General features: G+C 36.5%; 1 protein-coding gene across 1 annotated transcript in view; it reads right to left on the reverse strand.

Moving 5' to 3' along the window:
• The window catches only part of Tlk (Tousled-like kinase), a 141,087-nt gene that overhangs the window by 46,724 nt on the left and 76,021 nt on the right, over positions 1 to 18,342 (reverse strand). Inside the window, exon 4 of the mRNA XM_011507482.1 lies at positions 9,901 to 10,086. Coding sequence (XP_011505784.1) covers positions 9,901 to 10,086 — 186 coding nt within the window. The remainder of the gene's footprint in view (positions 1 to 9,900; positions 10,087 to 18,342) is intronic.

The raw sequence follows: 18,342 nt of genomic DNA on the forward strand, positions 1-18,342 counted from the left end.
TGCCTGCGTGCATGTGCGATCGAGCGAACTAGCGAATATAGCGCGCGAGCGTGTGTGTCAGAGAGAGAGAGAGAGAGAGAGAGAGAGAGAGAGAGAGAGAAAAAAGTCTCTGATGAGCGGCCATTGATGCTTCATAGTTCGCCTCGTGCTCAGGTTAGGTATTACCGACCGCCCCCACTTTAGGCAGCATTTAAATGGAGTCATGCGCGCGCCCCTTGTCACGTGATCCGATAAAGAAGCGAGGAGTGCGTCATGCACCGTTGACTTTCCTACATTTTTTCTTTATTTTCCTCCATTTTTTGCACTTTCTCAGACGACTTTTTATCGCCGCTCTCGTTCCCCGTCTCTTCCCTCACGATTGTCGTTGTGATTAATTCAATTTTTTTTATTCTATAAGAGAGAGAGAGAGAGAGAGAGACAATGTTTCTTGTACTTTGCAAACACAATGGATTAAATTCACGTTAAACGCATCTACTGCTGTGACTCGACAATCATAACAATTAATTTTCATCTTAAGGTGGCTCACGCTTTTGAAATTTAGCTATTATGAAGAGAAGAAAAAATGAAGGAAGTATATTATATAAATAATATAGTATGGTAGAGACTTTAATGATATCCTTAATCAGTCCTCGTATAGTACATAGTAAATTCAGTATTTATACTTTTTGTGGATAGTTTGATATTAAAATTTGTAAGTAGGATTATTATTATTTCATTATCGCGATTGACTATATTATAACTATTTTATCGATTTTTAATATTTACGAAGAGGAAAAAACGGAGCTTTTATTTATCAACAATTCAAGAACGTTTGTAAATTGGTATTGAGAATTTTATTGAATTGCTGTCGCATAAAAAACTGAATGATTATTATCCATCTTGACGGTGAGATTTCTTGAATGGAGTGTAGATAAGAAAGCAAAGAATTCCAACACTGACGCACACACACGCGCGCGCACTCTCACGTGTTTTTGTCGAAATAACGAATAAAGATAAAGAGAAAAACGCGTCTCCGTTACAGTTGAGTGTATTTGTCAGAATCACGTATATTAGAAAAAATTAGGTTTATACAATAGGCTTAATAAGAAGTAATTATTTATCATTGAACTCACGATTATTTGTTCATATACGATTTTGTTAAATGTTGAAATTTTGTTCTATTGGGTAAGTTAAATAAATATTAATACAAACGACAACTATCAATAGCAAATATTTATACAAAAAAGTATATGTATTCTGTTCAACTGTTTCTCATATCATTCGCTGATAAAGCCCATGCAAGCTCATATTACCATCATAATAATAAAAAGGTGAATATATATTTATTTCGTGTTCATCTTTTATTAGTTATAATTTTAATTCTTTAGACTTATATATATATATATTTATAATCTTTAATCGTTTAAACATAATAATTAAATTTATCAATTCCTTTATACAAACTCTTTTATTTTTTTACGTTTATTTAACTAAATATAAAGACTACTTTAGTACTTTCTTTATTAAATGAAAAACCTCCAGATAAAAAGAGATAACGTAGAATTGATAAATCTTCTTTAGCACGCAAGCTCTTGAAATGTGATCAATATAGCTGTGTACACCAATAAAGTAAAATTATAATCTAAGTCAGCATACGTATGGAAAAAATAATAAAGATTATTATTTGAAAAATTATATTAAGTAAATGCTGTCATTTATATGTATTAGGCGACATTAAGTTTATCAAATGTCAAATGTACAAGTATACGTATATTGAAATAAATGAGAATCTTAATCTTTTTTATCCGTTATAAAGTTTTGTGAATTTGAATTTAGAATGCATTAACATTATAGGACACACTAATTACTCAAGATAATCAAAGTTATTTCGAATGAGTCTAAAATAATGGAAATATTTCTTATCGATTCATTCTCATCGGATCAGTCAATATTTGGATACTATACAATGTTTTACAATAATATTTGAAAATGAAAAAGCACTGTGCATTGATGACTAAAAGAAATGCAATTCTTGTGGTGGGATTATGGAAAGTTATTAGTCATTTTAACGCCTCAATGCATGAAAAATTTCATACAAATGCAACGATGTTTCAATTATAATACAAACGAAAATGGTACGAAGGTTCGTCTTAGAAAATCAATTGATCACCAATTTTTAATACACAGTACTGTTAAAATATACTTTCAATCCACGAAGAAACTATACCTTCAATTAAACAAAAAACACAATTGAAACTTTAAATGTAGAAATAATAATTACTTATTATTTTTAATACACGCCTATACATATTCGTTTAAAATAATCATTTGTATTTATGATTTTTTACTCTTTTAAAAATATATTTTGTAATTAATTATAGTTTCACTTTGTTTGCTTTTCAAGTGTTCTTAGCAACACTGCAGATAAATCATTCCACGCGCAGAAATTACATTAAAATGAAAATATAATAATTTATACAGATTATAATTGAGTAAAATATCATAATCAATTCGATTGCTGACTTTTGATAGATTTTTTGTCAAATTATTTTCAGTAGACTGTAAAAGTAATATTTAAAAATATATTATATTAATTAGGTCCTCGTTGTGGATAAAAGACTTATGTTCTATATCAATAGGCATTCATTATCTTTTAAAATTTCTCCCTCTCTCTCTCTCTCTCCTTCTCTCTCGTTATTGTAGTTTCGTAATAAATGAAATAAGTGAAAAAGATTAGAAAATGCTAAAATCGATATTCCGCAACAGAGCTTTCCTTGCATAATGTAACAATTTAGGGTAGGTATGGCGTAAATGGAAAAGGTCTTAAGATGTGGCTACGAATTTTTAAGACTTTACATTTTCCGAGTTTTTACAGTTTGATAGTAGGAATGGATGATTAATCCAAGAAAATCATTTATAACATCACAAAGCATACGCCATTCAATTAAATATGGCAATCATTTTTATATCATAATTAACGAGTTACAGCCGAATCCTTATAAAATATTGAACCAATCAATTATGCGTATGTATGATGTTACTATTCGATCTTCATTTTTTGACTATAAATCACTTTCACTTGTAATTCGATGTAACGCGTATTGTCTCATTACCGACAATTTACAAAAACTATTTGAATTTTCATCGCGGCTGCTTAAAATTTTAGAAGCCAAGTCTTCATTTCCATGGGCATTTATTGTAACTGTAAAATTTGACAAATCTACATACCCTTTACATGGCCACGATCAATACTAATCCACGTTGTATTTATAATTATAACAATCAATAAGTCAATTCACTCATTCAATCTAGAGTCAATAGAGATTTAATTAACTAAAAATCTAGATGCATTGTTTGTGCAGACTCTCTCGTACGGTTAGAAGAATTTAGTTCAGATCGCTGTAAAAGAACATCGATATTTTAAGAGTAAATGAAATCGTAAACATCGAAATATGCAAAAGCGCTATTATTAAATTACTAGTGAAACTAGTAGGCTCGGTAGGTAAAGCAGCGCCTGCGCATCTTTAAAATTCAATATGCCCGTCAAATACGAGCAATTGACCATTGCGTAATGGCATGTGAGACACTCCAATTGTGAATAACACGTACGCATCTTGTCAAGTTTCTCCCTCGCCCAGTCCCATAATGTAGAACGTCAGTTTGTAAACTGAATATTTCGTTTATAATTTTTTATTGGAGTTTCGCCGTCCAGACTTTCTTTATATATATATATATATATATATATATATATATATATATATATATATATATATATATGTCTGTGGCCCACTCTCGATGAGTGGCCCATTGACGATGGGTTTTCCAATTGTCAACTGTATGATAGTCCGTGAATTGATTATTTGGTGAGGTACATTGGGATATTTTATTGTTCCTGTTGTATTTTTATTTAGAAAATCACGGGGCGGGGGATTAGAAAGTCTTGATTCGGATAAGGTGAATTAAAGATTAATAGGTTGTTTGAAATTTTCATGTGGCGATTTTTGTTGCATACCAATGAACACTCAGTCACGTCGCCGGTTTTGTTTGAAATTCTCTACATTCAGTACACTAATTGAATAATAATACAGCAAAGAGTGAAGTCTTTTTTATTTTTAGGTCAAACGATGCATGATGATTCCTGCCAATTGAAGCGAAGGAAGTTAACGAGAAGTTGCTATAATAATCTAACGATATTAAATGTTATTCACGACGTGATACGTAGAATTATTTCCCGTTTATCATGGATGGAGTTTAAGAGTTTAAGCGGCGATTCCCAACGAAACCCGAAGAACGATCGAATTTCAGGTTAACAAGGCTTTCGATCCTCAAATTCCAATTGTTCTTTTTGAATTTCATGGTTTGCCTCGATAATACTTGAAAAGCCGACTACGAGCTACTTAATTATTATGAATTATGATAAATGTGATTTACCTTTAATTTCATAACGACTAAACGCATTATTGGTACTCTTGGTTCGTTAAAAATACAAATTCGCTTAGACTGTCGATGCCTCTCCATACATCTCCATTACTTCACGTCGACGTAAAATCGGATAGCCACTTGAAAATCAACGGTCTGCGCATACTATATTATGCCAGTGATTTTGGTTCATTGACACGTCAGCGCGATGGCGTCTGTTGGGCAATGATGCCGCCAACGACTTTCTAAGATTGATTCGACGGTCTTTTATTCAGGCACCTTTCGTGCGCTCGTTCGAGCGCAGCTTGCGAAACGCACCGACTCTTTTTTTTTTCCCCGTCTCTATCCATTTAATTTTTGTAACCGAGCAATCCTGTTAATGAAATCGAGAAGTTTAAATGATTCGAATCGACAATTGCTTCATTTATAACGCACACCGAGAGCTCACATTTTCACTTAAATCTATGTATTCGAGGGAAAATTCCCTTTGACAATAATTAGATAAAGTATTATTAAAATCGTAATTGTTCCAAATTCCCGAATTCCTGTTCCAATTTACTGAAAATCTAAAATCCAAGATTTATGCTTTTAATCGCATTTTCTTTTGTTATTTGTAAATTGAGCGATCTGCATCGATGACTGATTAGTCAGAGAAATTTGGAATTCATGTCTAATTACTGTTAAATGTCATAAATTACACAAGAAAGTATTAATAAAAGAAAAAGCGGAGCGTAATGCCGCGATAGGTGTAAAAATAAGATTCACGGTAACAGAGATTGGTCGAGAAGGAAAATTTTTCATAAAATAAAATTAAGCATTATGAATGCAAATTGTTTTGTGCAAGGAAAGTTGGACGAGATAATCTACAGTCGTAAATGAAGCGAAGCAGCAGCAGCAACACTCTGCATTTTCATTCTGCAGGTCCCTACGTAGACTACGACTATGCCACGATTTTCGCGTACATACGCTGAAAAAAAAAAAAGAAAAAGAGTTTCTTTATAACGAATGCGATTTCGTAACTATTAAACGACGGCTGTTATCGAGAGGTGCACACAACAGCGGTAATTTATCTTTACAGTTAGAGAGTAAGAAGGAGAATATTTTCCACTCGAAACTCTTACTTCGCCAATGAAATTTCACAATAGTTAAAAGTGCCGAATTAGCCGAATGTACAATTAATTTGAAATATCTTTTAATTATACAAAATGAAATATTCTTTTTATGAGTTTCGAGATGGATGTTCTATCTGTTGTTTCTTTCTTTTCCTTTCTTTTACTTTTTTCTGTCAAAATTTAATCTCTAGTCGATTCATCTCGTCGTACAGCACAAAAGCCAATGTTATTTAGACGCAATCCAAATAAGATTCCTAGTTTCCATTTCATACGACATAAGCACTAGTCGAATAAATTTTTGTTTTAATTTTCGTTGCAACATTTTATAGCAAAATGTATCCGAAGAATTTAATTGGAATGTAAGTTTTTCCAACTTTTTAAGAGTAAAACTTAATAAAAGTTTAGAAATATTTGTTACAATTAGAGTGTATTTCTTAATACAGTTTAACCTACATATATTATTCATTTTGTTAAAATTAGAATTCTGCTTGAATAATAAATAATTCATATACCTATTCGTTTACAAATAAAATAGGTTGTGTTTTGTTTTCTTTCTTTTTTGTTGTTGTTGTTGTTGTTGTTATTTATTTATTTATTTATTTATTTATTTTTTTTTTTTTATATATATATATATATATATATATAACTGAAAAATCAAACTTATTTTAATATATTTCTCTACGCATTTAATGTCCTATCGACAATTATTTCACGTTTAATATCGCTCTGCTATATTTTAGGTATGATTAATAAATTATATCTTTATTCGTAGGTTTTGTTTAAAGTGAAAATAAACCTAAAGCTTCCCGCGATTCGTTTACAATAATAATGTCTAAATACCGCTGAACCTTGATATAGTAACCTCTAATCTGATTAGATTACAAGTGACAAGGCAGTAAAATTGCTTAAATTGTAAAATATTATTATATTGACTCAATCGGCAAGTGTAAGACCTATATTATGTTTATGTAAATGATGCGTAAATAGTGAATGATACATGTACGTCTCATGTATATTGTGTTACAAAATTAATACTGGATGCACGGTAATTTGGCATATTGTCAAATACATTGTAATATATTTAAATTTAATAAACGTAAGCCGGTTTTTCTTTAGTCTCTCTTTTATAACGAGTAAATTTTGTTGAAATAGTAGAAGAAATTAAATACATTTTACTTGAATAATACGAATATTTATAATGGGAATGAAACGTGGCAAGCGTTTGAAGTAATAAACGCAATTTTCATACAAACCGATGTCTGTCATAATCGCCTAATATACCGTTAGAATATTACGTATCAGAAAATACATTAATCTGGAAGAAATGAATTTCAAATTTATGAACCATTAAATATTCACTTAAGTAGTCTACTCAACTACGGTAGATATTTATTTTATTTATTTTTTCATATTCACATATTTACTTTTTCAATTATAATAATATCCTTAAGTAATACATTGCTCTATTATTAATTAATTAAAACAGACGTTCTCTTGTACAAACCATAATTTTGATTATAAATATAATGTGATCTCCAAAGGCTTAAATTTACTCTTACTCGGCAAGACAATTGAACCCACCTAACATTAATACATTATAAATCCTCTATTAGAGTATGATTAAATGACTTTGTTGTTGTTGTTGTTGTTGTTGTTTTTTTTTTTTTTTTTTTTTTTTTTTTTTTTTTTTTTTTTTTTACTAATTCCCCGAATGTATACCTTTAGTAGCCGATGTACTAAAATAATATTCGATATTAACGAATAGAAACTGTACGCTTGGTGGTGAATAGGGAATCATAAAATTTTGCATTTTGCCCCAAGAGTTGGAAATTAAAAGAATATGATGGAGTCGACTTGAAAAAGTGCCCACCTCTTTTCGTCCTAAATTCATATTAGAAAAATTTTTTAAAATGAAAAAAAAAAATCCACCACCAACTGATTTGGTAGAAAAAGATTTACAGAATTTTGGATTAAAACTTATTTTGTCCAATGCGTATGTCCATGCAAATTATACTCATTTTACGAGAAGTTTTTGTACGGTAAAGGAGAAGAGCCTTGGCAGGTAAGGTACGCATAACGGATTCAACAATAATTTCCTTCTCTAAAGTCTCTTAAAAATTATTTAAAGCTCATAATACATCTAGTACTAAACGGAACTTCAAAAGAATAATTTTTCTCCTAACTCCATAACTATGAATAACTTCAGTCGCATTACTGGGACGGGAAAAATGGAAAAATCCTCACCGCGTCGAAAGGTTATCACCCTCTGTCGGTCAATCCAACAGCAACGCAAAGCCAAAATAATGGAGCTCGATGTATGACTAGGAGAGGGAACCTTTGCTCTAAGGTCGCCGGAAAAGCAGTGACTCTCTCTCCTCTCCCCGGGTGTTTCCCAGCCGGTACATAAGGCCTCCATCCGCGTGCAGCTCTTACCCGTAGATGCGCCGCTTTTCTTCTCTTCTCTCTCTCTCCCTCCCCCCCTCTCTCTCTCTATCTCTCTATCTCTCTCTATCTCTATATCTCTCTCTATCATCTCTATCTCTCTCTACTCTCGCTCGCTCTCATTCGTGTCCATTGCCTTTGTCGTCGTATATTGCCCACCCTACCTGCGCACGTCGCACACACACACTCTCTCTCTCTCTCTATCTCTATCTCTCTCTATCTCTATCTCTCTCCATGCGATTGCCGCCGGGTTGCCCATCAACGCGTATTAGTGTTATCCGTCGGAGGAGAGTAAATTAGGCGTCGATTAGATTCGGCACTTACGGCGTTCTGGTACTAACCCATTCATACATCTATCTCAACGACTCGCTGGGCGATCTATCATTGCTCCTATCCATAACCAAACGATTTTTCAACTAATTTGCATTACACCTCTCATGACCAATCGCTTTATGAATTGAGCATTTACCGATGCACGGGAAGTGAATTCACATTAATTGAAAATGAGCGAATGATGACGGCCAAGCGTCGATATTTCACGTCCGCGGCATGGAAGCGCTCATTTGCCAAAACTTAGAAAAAAGTTCTTTCTTTTTTTTTCTTTCTGATCTTAATCACGTACTACGGTCATAAATCAATGATTTTACCTCATTTGACAGCGATGATTTAGTACGCTCAAGTGCCGTATGTGTAACTTACCTGCAACATAAAGAAAAGTCGTACGTTATATACAGGTCTATTAATAATATAGTTAAGTTATATTTGGTTCGGTTACGTATTAAAGAATATTGGCTTGGACTCCCAATCAAAGTAATGTAACTACTTCATAGATAAACGAATGCAGCTAACTATATTTTAATGATGTTTTTGTCATTAAAATGTATTAAAATGATTAAATTGGTTGTAAATGTTAAAGGTCTTATAAATATTAAGTTAAAGATCGTAATAAATGTTGTTATCAAATAATATTCACTTATTTTATTAACTCTATTGTTTGAATTATTATTGATTATGTAATGCGTTTTCATACTGCAATGCTATGCAGTATCGATGTTAAATTAATTAAATTTCTAGATATGAAACAATGTGTATGAAATTTCCATTAATATTATTCATTTGAATGTCGGCACCACTAGTTTTTCTATCCAATTGAATAAATATTATTTTGTACAAATAATTATGCATTTTATGATTGTAATCGAATACTTTCGTAAGCTTTTAAAGAATTGTAGCAAGAATATTACCACTTACTTAATTAACTTTGAATGTGGATGATTAGCTACCGGATGTGCAGTCTTTATTATTTAACTAAATTAAATTCTCGAATTTATGCGCTGAATCTTATTGGATTTAAAATGACGTGTAATATATGCAAAAACCTGATTAATAATAATTTATATCATAGACTTATGTTATAACTTATAAAAATACAAATACCTTCCTCTAATACAGGAATTTAGTAACACTGTGATTATGTTTTATCGAATATTTGACTCTAGGCATTCGTAAAATTATGTATACATACAAATACACGCACACATCTAGATAAACGGTTTGACGGAGACAGAGAGAGAAAGAGTATAGTAAATATTTGAAGTCTATGCATGTAAGAAATAGAAACAATGAAACAGGTCTTATTGATCGACTAGCCAAATAGAGACTGTTTTTGTTGTCGAGCGCGCCTTACGTAATCAAAGTTAACGTTTCCATCGACAATAATATTTATAAGTCGTTTACCGTGTGCAGCGAGAAAATTCGTTGATTTTCCACAATCGTATTGTGTACTGGTACTCGTGCAGCAGAATCTTTCTCGGAACGGCTTTTTTCGCCCTCGCCCTCGACCTAGCCCTGGCCCTCGTCAACGCCTTCCCCCTTCCCAAATCCTTAAATCCGTGGCTAATTTAGCGTCGAATTTAAAACGGGATAAAGATTATAATGCGTTCAGTACCTGAGAGAGTTGGCCCTGTGCGTGGCTAGAGGATGAGTTGCGCTGATGATCACGTAAAGTGGCATTTTCGCGTCGTGCCCAGTCTATTCCCAAGGCAGTCGGCTGCCCGCACCTGACGGCATTCGGCATCGACGACGACTGACTGTTGTTAATCGCATTTTTACTCGACACGTTGCTCTGACCACCCTGCGAACACGTACAACAGAGTTTTCCATGTCAAGCGTCAGAGATCGACAGTCGCTTTTCTCTCTCTCTCTCTCTCTCTCTCTCTCTCTCTCTCTCTCTCTTTCTCTCTCTATTTAACATATTGCTTTGCTTTAATTCACTCTCCTCGCTCTTCATTTGCTTTTTAATTTGCAAATATTTCAATGCGAGGGAATTCCATGCTTAAAGAGTTGCAGCTCTGGGATTATTAATGGCCCTTCAATAGGTTTACGGAGGAAAATGGATTTTGCCGTTTAGAGTACAATAAGCGAACTAATAAGTGATAATTGTTAAGCAGAGTATGGGGCATAAGCCAACCAGTCAATATATATTTATCCTTCAATATTTCACAACTCACTAGCTACATTTAACGTACATAATTACGCAATATTAAGCTTCAATAAAGCGCCTACTTTCTTATACACACAAATACCACAAGTAAACCGAAAAATCAATATTTCCCAATAAATATAAAATATAATATTAACATTGTTAATAGTGATATAATAAATTTCGATATAATAAGCAGAGAGTCTTCGAGAGTATCATTCAACATTTCATTTAAACGATTGATAATTTAGTATATGTAAATGTGCGCGTCGATCACAAAAGTATTTTCCTAAAGTGGAAAATGTGTGTACGAGCATAGACTTTTACATTCTTACGAAAATAAGCATTTCTTCTTTCATTCTTTCCTTCTTTCTTTTCTTTCTTTTTTCTTCTTCTTTTTCTTTTATATTACATATCTCTTCAAAACGTACCCTTAAAATAATTAAACATGTTTATGTAGGCATTATTCACTGCATAAAAGTCCAACAAATCGCAAAGTAAGCGATAAGAAAGACGTTAGCTGGATAGGAACATGTTCACAAGCAATGTCAACGTATATGAGTAGAGAAGGACTTTTATGAGCAAGTTTTTCACATTGTATAAAGCGATATCGCTTACTTGACCGGAACAGGTGACTGTTAAAGGTGAAAGATGACGATGAAAAATCAACAGGGTAAACTTTTCATGCAAACTCAATATTTTATTGAAATTTGGTTCATATTATTATTAAAACATTAGTAATCAATTTAAAACGAGTGTTATTAAGTTATTTTATGAAACACTTCAAAGTAGAGCTGTTTGAGTCTGGTTTCTGTTTGGAAAATCATTAATGAAAGTGACCTACTACTACTACTACTACTACTACTACTACTACTACTACTACTACTACTACTACTACTACTACTACTACTACTACTACTACTACTACTACTACTACTACTACTACTACTACTACTACTACTACTACTACTACTACTACTACTACTACTACTACTACTACTACTACTACTACTACTACTACTTGCTATACTTCAAAAGATTTATATAAGATATATATATATATATTATAATGCATATTTTCTAATAAAAGTATGCCGTATTTTCTGTCCGACACATTTTTACAAAAACTATAATTCATTGAAAATATAATTTGAAATGACGATGATTTCATGAAATTAAGTAAATCTTGTAAAAGATTGTAATCAATATTTACTTGTATGACTTTTAAATCTAATTTTGGGAAAACTTACAAAATTGAAAATTTAATGAAATAAGCAATTAAAATACTTATATTGAATTATCATACAAAAACAAAGTAGCTCATTCTCATTACCATAATTCATTATGTTTTAATTAGATATTATATTATTGATCTTGTATTGTAATTTTTATATTCCATATGACGTTTGAAAAGTTCACATTGTTATTTAAATATATACATCTTTCAAAATATCGCTAGATTATGCTCGAAATTGTTTTCTCTTACGATATCACTTTTAATGTTTCATCCTAACAAAAATTCAACCCCAAAAATCCTACCAAACTCAAGAAAATACCCAAGAATTCCACTATTCAACTATTAATGCATCAGATTTTTCAATTAAAATAGAATAATCAAATCACCAGTCAGGCCTAAGCGATTCGATCCTACCACAATCATTGCTTCTGTAATACAAGTATAAGAAGAAACATACACTATTACCATATCAACGGTTCGTATAATCCGGTAAGGGAGAGTCGAACCTTACATAGTCTCCCTTATACTCTTCATTATAATACATACACATGCATACAAATACACAAACGCGCGCACACACGCACTAGTATGCATGAATCATATAAATGTGCACGATAAAGCAGGGACCTGATGTGAAGCGAATTTGCTCGCGTGATCGGCTGCGCAGCCAGATGCAGATAGATATACATCGCTGCAAAGTTAAAGAGTGAGTGAGTGAGAGCGAGAGAGCGAGAGAGATATGAAAAGCTACTCGCGTGAACTGGGTGAAATTCAAAGTGTAGTCGTGAGCAGCGGTGATACGTAGCCCGGTCGGTAAAAACACGGCGATACCACCACCTCCACCACCATCACCGCCACCACTGCCCCCAACACCACCGTCCTCGCCACTGAATAACTGAGTCAGCAACAGTAACAGCAAGTCTAGAACCAGCACGTAAATTCGCTACTGATGTAGGGAATGGGAGAAGCGAATCACAAAACTATAGGGCGCTTCGAGCATAGCAATAGTATATTCTCCACGATATGCAGGAACTCTTATTGTGACGAGAGGTGAATTGAACTTCTGTCTTTTATTTTCTTTTTAGGTGGCAAAGTGTTGAAATTCAAATGTCGAAAGTGATACTCGAGAACGAATTGAAAGTAGCGCTGAGATAACCGATTGCTTTGGATTTCTGCATAAAAATAGATTGTAGAAGTAGAGCTTTGATGTTTTTATATTGTAGACAGTTCCTTTATTTATATTAAATTTTTATTAAATACTGAAGGCGCACACTATATTTGTCATAATTTTAATACTATATTGCCATCATCGTATTGTTAATATCATTCAAATTAAAAGTTTCGTGCATTCAGTTCATTAGTCCATTGCGTATCTTTAACTAAATTTATAATTATCGAAAAGGTGTAAGAGTTTAATTAAATCGTCGCTAATGGCAACGATACTGTGTAGAAATTCGCTTACGAATAATATTTCATTCAAATTATCATCAAACTGCCATGTTACTCTGAATTACAACGACTTTATTCTAAAGTAGACAAATGTTTATAAAGACGACGTAAGAAATGTATTAAAGTGTTTTATCGTAAATTGAGCGTTTTAAACGAGAGAGAGAGAGAGAGAGAGAGAGAGAGAAACAAGTTGGTATAAGTTTTTTTTACACTTAGATTGTTGTAGACTCTTAAAAACTAAGCGAAAATTAAAATTGAATTTTAAGAATTTTCATCATAAATTTGTTCTTTTTTTGTTTTATTGTTGTTGTTGTTATTGTTTATGTTTATTACTTAAATCCAAGTGTCAGGTCAAAGTCAACATTGCAATTTATCACCGGCATTATGAGATGGGAATTTTCATACACGCAACAGTCAAGTAGCTATAATCGTTCTAGCGCAATAAGTACTTGAGGAAATATTCAATTTTGTCCCGTAAAATCGGGAATCGCGCTGGAGAAAGTACAGCAGATAGATGATCGATTCATCGATATTCCATTGAATCAATTATCGCCCAATATTCGAGAAAGAAAAATGGAAAGACTAGCCGTCACGATTCATCCCGCCCTATCATCCATCCCGAAAAACCGTTCCTAAGCGAAGATAATCCGGAGAGCACATCTTACGCGATTACAACTTGGTAGCGTGAGTGGCTCATCACATGACACCTCGATGGTAAACAGAAAACGTTTTCGCCGCATATCGCGAGGCCTCGCCTCTTGAGCGTCGATAATGTTACACAATGAAAAGCGATTGCTCGGTGAATAATAAAGCCGGAACGAGCGAGGGCGCAAGGGAGAACGAGAGAGAGAGAGAGAGAGAGAGAGAGAGAGAGAGGAGAGAGAGAGAGAGAGAGTGAGTAGACGGCGTTATACACGTCGTCGATATCACTGGCGCCGGAGCTGCTGTTGGCTTGTCCGAAAGAAAAGGCAGCAATGTCGCGGCTAAAGGGGCGGACGGTAATGCAGATTGCTAAGCCGACAGCGGGGAAGTGAGAAGAGCAGCCTCAGGTTAGGCAGCGTCGTTGCTCGCGGTCGCGGTAGTGGCGCATATTCTCCCCCTCCCCTCCACGCGCCACCAATGCTTTCTTTCTCTCTCTCTCTCTCTCTCTCTCTCTCACTCTCTCTCTCTCTCTCTCTCTCTCTCTCTCTCTCTCTCTCTCTCTCTCTCTCTCTCTCTCTCGCTCTCTCTCTCTCTCTCTCCCCTCCCTCTCCCCTCCCTCTCTCCCTCCCGCCCCGCCGACAATCTCAATTTATTCCTTTTCCCCCCTCGCTGTTGCGGTGGCCTAAAGCTAACTTCACCGGCTTTCCGCTAGCATAAATCGAAAGTAACGGACCGTCTGGTTATTTTGTCGCTGGAGAAATTGACAGTGGCTTCATATCGATGATTTGCCAGTAAAATTTCGTCATTTGAGCTATTACCAAGCGGCGGCTTTGTTACTTAAATCAGCGCCTTCAATCATGTATAACATTGCACGTAGCCTCCCACTTGAGGAATTCTTTCAATCTTAAAGCGAGATAATTACTCGGCAATGTTGTCAATTTGGCGTAAACCATTGTGTGCACCACTGTCTGCCTATTAAAAGTCCAAGTGCATGTATTTTATAGAGCTGGTCCTCGTTCCAAGAGGGTAAGCACTAGCAGGCAGTCCGTTTCCTCCGACTTTGTAGGCTGACTTTTACCAGGGCTTAAATACCAGGGCTGCTGTGTTTCCCTATTAGAACCAGTGACGCGAGCTGCTGCATTGCGTATCGGTCTAACGTTAGCCGCGCCATCTTCTTATCATTCGAAAGTTTCGAGGGCGATAATGGGCGCCCCAGGCTCGTCGCTCGAAAGGACTGTGGAGGAGGATCGATCCTCGTATCCTGAAAAATCGTTCCCGGCTACTACCGACACCGATGACTCGTATGTAATAGCCATTCACGTCGACGAGTGTTAAATAATACAACGTGAATTCAACGGTAGCGTGAGCGCGACTTCTAAAGTCGCCCCACCCACGAAAAAGAAAATATATGCTCTTGTCAGGTAAGATGAGACCAAAGGGAGGCGACGCGCGGCGACAGGTCAAGCCGAGAAGCGCAAATATGGCGGTGCGGCAACAAACGGCCCTGGCTCGACTCGTTCTCGTCCGAGGAGCTCTGCTTTCCAGAATCAGGTTATAGAGTGAGGCCAGTGAAGAAGAAGGCCTCGGCATACGCAGCACACGCACTCCTATCTTCAACGATCACCCGCCCGCCTGCCATCCCGTCCGTCCGCCCGCTCGCACGCACGCACACTACGACACCAGGAAAAATATTTTCGTCGTTTGGGCTACCGTACATGCGTCAAGGCTCCAACTGTTTGGCTAATTACCGATTAGCCACGCTAAGATTCGAATTCAGATTGAGATTCTTTATCATTATCCACTCCACCATCACCACCACTTCTTCTTCCACTTCTTCTTCCACTTCTTCTTCTTTCACTTCTTCTTCCACCACTTCTTCTTCTTCTTCTTCTTCTTCCTCCGCCCTTTTGTCTCTCCACTCGAGCCTCTTTATTCGCAATCTCAATGCACAGGATGGACGCACAGCTTATGGTTTCCTTAACGCCAATCCGCCTATTTTCTAGTAGCCCGAGGAAGCTTGGTAATGTCCGATGTGGTAACTATGCCACACAATCGTGTCAACTACTTTACTTACCTAAACCGGCAATTATGGCCAATTAGTGGAAAAAAAAAAAAAAAAAAAAAAGAAGAAAATAATGAAAAACAAAAAGAAGAAGACGAAGAAGAAAAGAAGTCTCTCGGTAATTCGTTAATTTCTTTTCCTTGAAAATCCATGATTCTGACACAGCGGATAAATAGAGTATACACGTTACATAAAAATAAGCGATGATTATAGATAGGAATAATATAGGTATTAAGCATTAATATATATCGTAGATAAAGAAATTTTTTAGTCATATGTAATCCTTGTATATTCTATATCGAAGCGAGTTCGGTCATTTTGAATATTCGCAACGGAGAGAAATGATCTTTGACCTCGGGTAGCTTTTTTAAAGCGCGACGTGGAAAGGAGAAAGGGAGAAAAAAAAATGCTTGCACGAAGGAATTAATGCCCGCAAAACGAGCATTTGTATTATAACGTGTGCGCGAGTGCCAAGTGAAATGAAAGCGATCGCATCGTCATCATTGCGCACAGGATAATATGACTTGGGCGAACAGTCGCCACCCAAGCCCTTCCATTTTTTCCTCGCTTCTCCCTGTCTTCAGCTCGAGGCATAGCCGGTCTTGTTACAGGCGATGAGCAGCGGAATGAAAGGTGGGGAGCGGGACGAGAGGGGAGGCTGGCAGGGTCTATGGGAGGGAGAGAGTGCGATAGAGAGAGAGAGTGAGAGAGAGAGAGAGAGTGAGTGAGAGAGTGAGAGAGAGAGTGAGAGAGAGAGAGAGGGAGGGAGGGGGGAGGAGGGAGGAGGGAAGAAGGTAAGCTTGACGGATCCAATCCGAGTCCGTTTGCAGGCTCCCTGTCTCCGGTGCTCTTTTGCGATGGCAACACTGTTTTATTCGTTCGAAATGCACCGCACACAAGGCTTTTCATGCTTCTATTGTACACTCGGCGCTCGCAGAGTCCACGACGAGAATTTAGACAAGGCGAACAAATGACGGCCAAAGTCGCATCGCTTGATTTTCACTCGTCTCGTTAGCGATCCATTAGCGATTCCACTGGATCGTTGGTCGCTAGCGAAATGAAGCGACAGGAGGACAGGAGGAAGCGATTGCGAAACACGTGGGAAATAAAGCGAGTGCTGCTGTAACGATAGAATTATTCCCTACTTACAGCTCCATTTTGTAATGGATAATTTGAAAACGCGCACACGTCCATGATTATTTATATATCATTCATACTTTATATCATTCGAGTCGTCTCAATTACAAAGTGCTATATACTCAGTTGCAATTCCATACTTCAAGTTCACGTCTATGCTGGAATTTACTCGCAGACTCAATCTCCTCGGCATTATGTCCTGGCATTTTTATAATACAATGTATTTCAACTATCCGTGCTTATTCGCTCGCAATCGATCACAAGCCGAGCAGCACACACGCCTTCCTTCCATCACCCGAGCAAACTAAATACATCGCTCCGACCACGGGAGTTTAGGGAGAGAGAGAGAGCGTGATTATCTCTTTACAACATTGCCCACGAGCATCGTCAATGTTTCCAAATTTATTTTCCCTTCCAAGTGAAAGCCGTACAAATTTCCGTCGAGGCATACATACAAACGGAACTCCCGCGATCGCTCAGAATCCTTGGGCTTTGTTATATTCTTTACTTATTCACACCGCTGCGCTGCGCTGGTCTGAGCTGCACTATAAATAAAGCAAATTATCGCGGAAAAATCTCGCTTTTCCATATTAATTTTAGCACGACATTACCAAATAATATATCGTGGACTTGAATCCGCGGCATTGGCTCGCTATCTTGTAAGCCGAAATTGTCACGGACGAAAACCATTTGTCAAACATTTGTCCCCCTCCCCACCAGAGGCAAAGTAAAGCGCCTTCTCCGTACTTACAGAAGCGACTCGTTTAATTGCGACTACTAGCAGCAGCAAGGCAGCGCTGGTCAAAAATCAATACTCTCCTCCTTGTACACTCGTGATATGTGGCACGTTCGTAGCTTGATTCAAGCTTCGAGCGCGTACGAGCGCGCGCGCGCGCATACGTAACATTATACACATTATTAAAGGGCCCTTGGCTATGCCAAGAGGTGCAAATAAAAGTTGCTGGAAAAGCCGAGCATCGCCGTTCAACTGCTGTTACTATCGATCATTGGTGGTACGTAAGCGTTGCAGTCGCTCCGGACTGAATTCACAATTACGGCAATAAAAGATGCGGTCGGCCATCTTACGCATGACACGCCGACACCGACACCGACACCGACACCGACACCGTCATCATCGTCGTCATCGTCGTCATCGTCGTCGTCGTCATGGTGATCGGATATCGTCAACGTAATCGTCATCGTGTCGTCACGCAGGTTCTCGACAATCGGCAAAATTATTACGTATATTACGTATCGTTCATGTGCGCGCAGCCGCTTTGACAAATTCAACGAATCGACTCGTGTTTTTAGATACTGGCTACTACCACTCCCCCCCCCCACACCCCCCCCCCCCACCCCCCCCCCCCCCCCCCCCAACCAT

The sequence above is a fragment of the Ceratosolen solmsi genome, unplaced genomic scaffold (assembly GCF_000503995.2).
Source record: "Ceratosolen solmsi marchali unplaced genomic scaffold, CerSol_1.0 scaffold10, whole genome shotgun sequence".
Lineage (NCBI taxonomy): Eukaryota > Metazoa > Arthropoda > Insecta > Hymenoptera > Agaonidae > Ceratosolen > Ceratosolen solmsi.